This window comes from Leptopilina heterotoma, unplaced genomic scaffold, assembly GCF_015476425.1.
Source record: "Leptopilina heterotoma isolate Lh14 unplaced genomic scaffold, ASM1547642v1 Lhet_18, whole genome shotgun sequence".
NCBI lineage: Eukaryota > Metazoa > Arthropoda > Insecta > Hymenoptera > Figitidae > Leptopilina > Leptopilina heterotoma.
In genome coordinates this window covers 3,807,293-3,810,994 of record NW_025110896.1, presented here as the reverse complement: position 1 = coordinate 3,810,994, position 3,702 = coordinate 3,807,293, and the positions used below count along the sequence as shown (strand labels likewise).

The 3,702-nt window shown below is 46.9% G+C and overlaps 1 protein-coding gene across 1 annotated transcript; it reads right to left on the bottom strand.

Annotated features, from left to right (window-relative positions):
- Window positions 1-532: 532 nt before the first annotated feature.
- Window positions 533-1,663, bottom strand: LOC122499960. Its single transcript, XM_043608567.1, has one exon. The coding sequence runs from the start codon at window positions 1,661-1,663 to the stop codon at window positions 533-535; it is 1,131 nt and encodes a 376-aa protein (XP_043464502.1).
- Between the last annotated feature and the right edge of the window lie 2,039 nt (window positions 1,664-3,702).

The window sequence follows — 3,702 nt, the reverse complement described above, 5'->3', positions numbered from 1 at the left end:
TCATGCGGAGTTAAACGCGTTATGTATGTCAATAGCCACCAATGCGCAGAAGCCCTTTTTCTTCTTTGGTCCCGATTTGTTTTTTCCCGCTTTGGCTATGTCCACAACCGCCTGAATGGCATCAACCGTGGACCAGCCTTTGCGGAAACCAAATTGGTAATCGGATAGACTATTCTCTCCGGTCAAGTGGGTTTGCATTCTCTGCAGAACCATATCCTCTAGAAGTTTACCCATCGTATCTAGCAGGCATATAGGCCTGTACGACGAGACTTTATCTAGAGGTTTTTCGCCTTTTCTTAGGAGGACTAGCCTCTGCCGCTTCCAGTCGCGGAAGAACTCTCCTTTCTCAAGGCAAAGATTGAAACATCGGAGCAGAATCTGGGGTGAAGTGTCGATAACCAATTTTAGGATCTCGTTACTTATCCCATCGATTCTAGGCGCCTTGCCTGTTTTCAATCTTCTACCTGCATTTCTCAATTCTGTAAGAGTGAAGAGTTCCTCCTCACCGACTTCACAGGTACTCCAGTTCTTCCTAACCCACGGTTCTGCAGGAGGGAATAGAGCTTTTATAATCCTTCTGACCCAATCGGGATTGTCCAGGCCGGAGGGTTTTTTGCCTCGTTCCTAATTTCTTAGTAACGATTTTAAAAGCCAGACCCCATGGATCCTTCTCGACATCATCAATTAGGTCTTTCCAGCAACGGCGTTGTGACGTTCGAATCTCTTTTTTCAGGCTTTTCTTGGCCTCCTTAAATACTTCCTTTAGCAAAAGATCTCCCTTAGAACGGGTATAATTCCTTTTAGCTTTGAAGCACGCTTTCCGCAAGGAGGCCAGCGCATCCGACCACCAGTGCACCGAGCTTTTACGTGAAGCGGTACACCCGCGACGCGGCATAGATGCATCGCAGGCAGCGGTGATGGTTTTCATCACCGCTCGTCCCTCTGCATCCAGGGTATTTGGCCTCTGTACCCAACCCAATTCCTCAATGAGGCGGGATTCTTCCAGGGATCGGAAAAATTTCTCCTTATTGATTTTCTTCACATTCCAGGAGAGGCGTTTTCGACACGGTGCTTCCTGTCTTCCGCCATTTCCTGTGTCTCCCACTGAGACTGAAAACTCGATGTACTGGTGGTCACTTGGGGTATACTCCTCAGAGACTCGCCATTCGCTTATGCGTCTGAATAGAGGAGATGATGCAATCGTAAGATCAATGATCGATCCAATTGCACCTCTCCTAAACGTCCATGTCCTTCCCCGGTTCACAATTGTTAAATTGCTCCTGGAGACCATTTCTCCGATTACTCTGCCTCTTTTATCGAGCCTTGACTCGCCCCACCCCGGCGACTTAGCATTCAAATCCCCGGTGACGAGTACATCCAACCTGGATTCTCTAAAACTCGACTCGAGTTGCTGAATGTCAGCTTCAAAGTTCGTCAGTGCATCGTTTGGCGAGAAGTAGCAGCTGTACATACGTATGCCCGAAACCTCTACCCAAACGAATCCACTGCTCGTTTCCAGGTACCTGGCAACCCGCAGCTCAGGATTGCACACTTGGACAGCGGCCCTACCTGATTTATTCTGGTACCAGGGAGCGAGATCGTTCTTCCTACGTTGCTCGCTGCAGAACAGGATATCGATCCCTTTTTCCTTGACCGTCTGCATCAGGAGGGCCTGCACCGTCCTGCAGGTGTGCAGGTTGACCTTCAGAAACTTTAAGGATTTGCCTTTTTAAGCCTCTGCAGCAATTCCCTGTAAACCGGGCAAGAGCTTTTCCCGGAGATATGGACAATATCTGTCTTCCCTAAATCTGTGCATGTTTTAATCTGTGCACTTAGGTTGTTCGACAGAACAGTTCTTTGCCATGTGACCCTCACCGCCGCATCTCCGACAGTTTTTAGTTCTATCGGGGCCTTTGCATGATCGGGTCACGTGTCCATATGTAAGGCACTTTAGGCACCTCACAACTTCTAAATGCTCTCTGACTTGGACGTTTAGCTATCCTATTCTTACTTTGCCGATCTTGAGCAGAGTCTGACTATCAGTCTCTGCCAGGCGGGCCAACGCGACTTTTGTGCCACTAAAACGTGGCAGAAGTCTGCACACTATGTCCGTGTCAGGCTTCCCAAATTTCTCCCTCAAAACTGAAACTACATCCTCCTCAGTCGTAGTTTCATCGAGGCCGTTCAATTCCAGACACCTCTTATTTACAAGAGCCGTAACCCTGGCCCTACCATGTGAGGCCGAGGCCAGAGCCCCCGAAAACACTTCACCTCACAGAGCGTTTCATTTCTGTCACGATTTCAGCAATAGCCTTTGGGTTTTTCGCTGAGATCCTTACTGCCTCTGCATTTCTCGGCTTTAAGGGATACTTCTGGGGCTCCCTCTCGTCTTTCTTTATTGAGGCCTTATTTTTGGCCTTTGGCTTTTCCTTGATGACAACGGAAAAGCCGTCGCCATCTACTGAGGCATTCTCTGAGGCAACTAAAGCGTAAGTCTCTTTGACTTTTTGCTCTGTTGCTCCTCCACTACTTGGCTCCAACGGAAGAGTTTGCGCAGGTACGTCCTCGCGCTTCCTCTTCTCAAACTGGCCATCAGGATGTGGACTCGCGTCCGGACTATTCCCGTTTTTTCGGCGCTTCTTATCATTAATTGCACCGCTCGGACCCTCCGCAGCACGCTTCTGTGGTGGTGTTACACAGTTCGCGTTTGTTGGCTCTGGGATTATAAAGGGCTCGGGGATAAATCGCAGGTTACTGCGAATCATTTCGACCGCCCTTGCTACATCCTCAATACCGTTCTGAACGCCTTTATTTACGTTCTTCTGACGTTTGCAGGCCTGGCGCATAGCATCAAGAACTTCCGGGATAATCCGAAATTGCTCCATGACATTTGCCTCAAAATTACCTATATTTTCTTTTACATTTTGCCCCCCCCCAAATCCGTGGGGCCTGCGACGGTCTCGGTAAGACCGACGGGAGTATTGTCCCCTTTCGGGGCTCCTCCTTGGGGTAATTCAATAACACTCTTAGTCATGTTCATATTTTTTTTTTTTTTAAATCAGGGAACCACCCTGTTGGTTGTCCTTTAGTGAAAAGCCCCGCCACCACGGCAAGGTCTACCGAACATATCCAAGATGCCAGTCGTGTCTGGCAGCCAACCCACTTCTCCCAACACATCAATGAAATCAATCATGTCTAGCAGTGGAACCACTTCTCCCAGCCCATCAAAGAAATCAATGATGTTCGGCAGTGGATCCACTTCTCCCAGCACATCAAAGAAATCAATGATGTTCGGCAGTGGATCCACTTCTCCCAGCACATCAAAGAAATCAATGACATTTGGCAGTGGGCACGCTTCTCCCAGCACGTGAAAGACATCGATGATGTTCGGTAGTGGACAACCATCGGCGGGGACTGCAACGATTTTTATAAATAACTATAATTTTAATAAATTATTAGAAGAAAACACCTTCTTACACCAAAAACTGTCCAAACAGTGAATATGATAATTGTTATAGTTGTTTACAACAAATTTAATTCATTTTTCAGTAATAATTCTGCTAGGAACCTTCTGGTTCCCTTAGTAAACATAAATTAAAAATTCAAACGGGATTCTCTTTATTAACTATTTTTTGAATGTTTTACAATTTTTTGTACCTACACATTTATCTTAAAAAGTCGAAAAATGATGTGTTTTTGGAC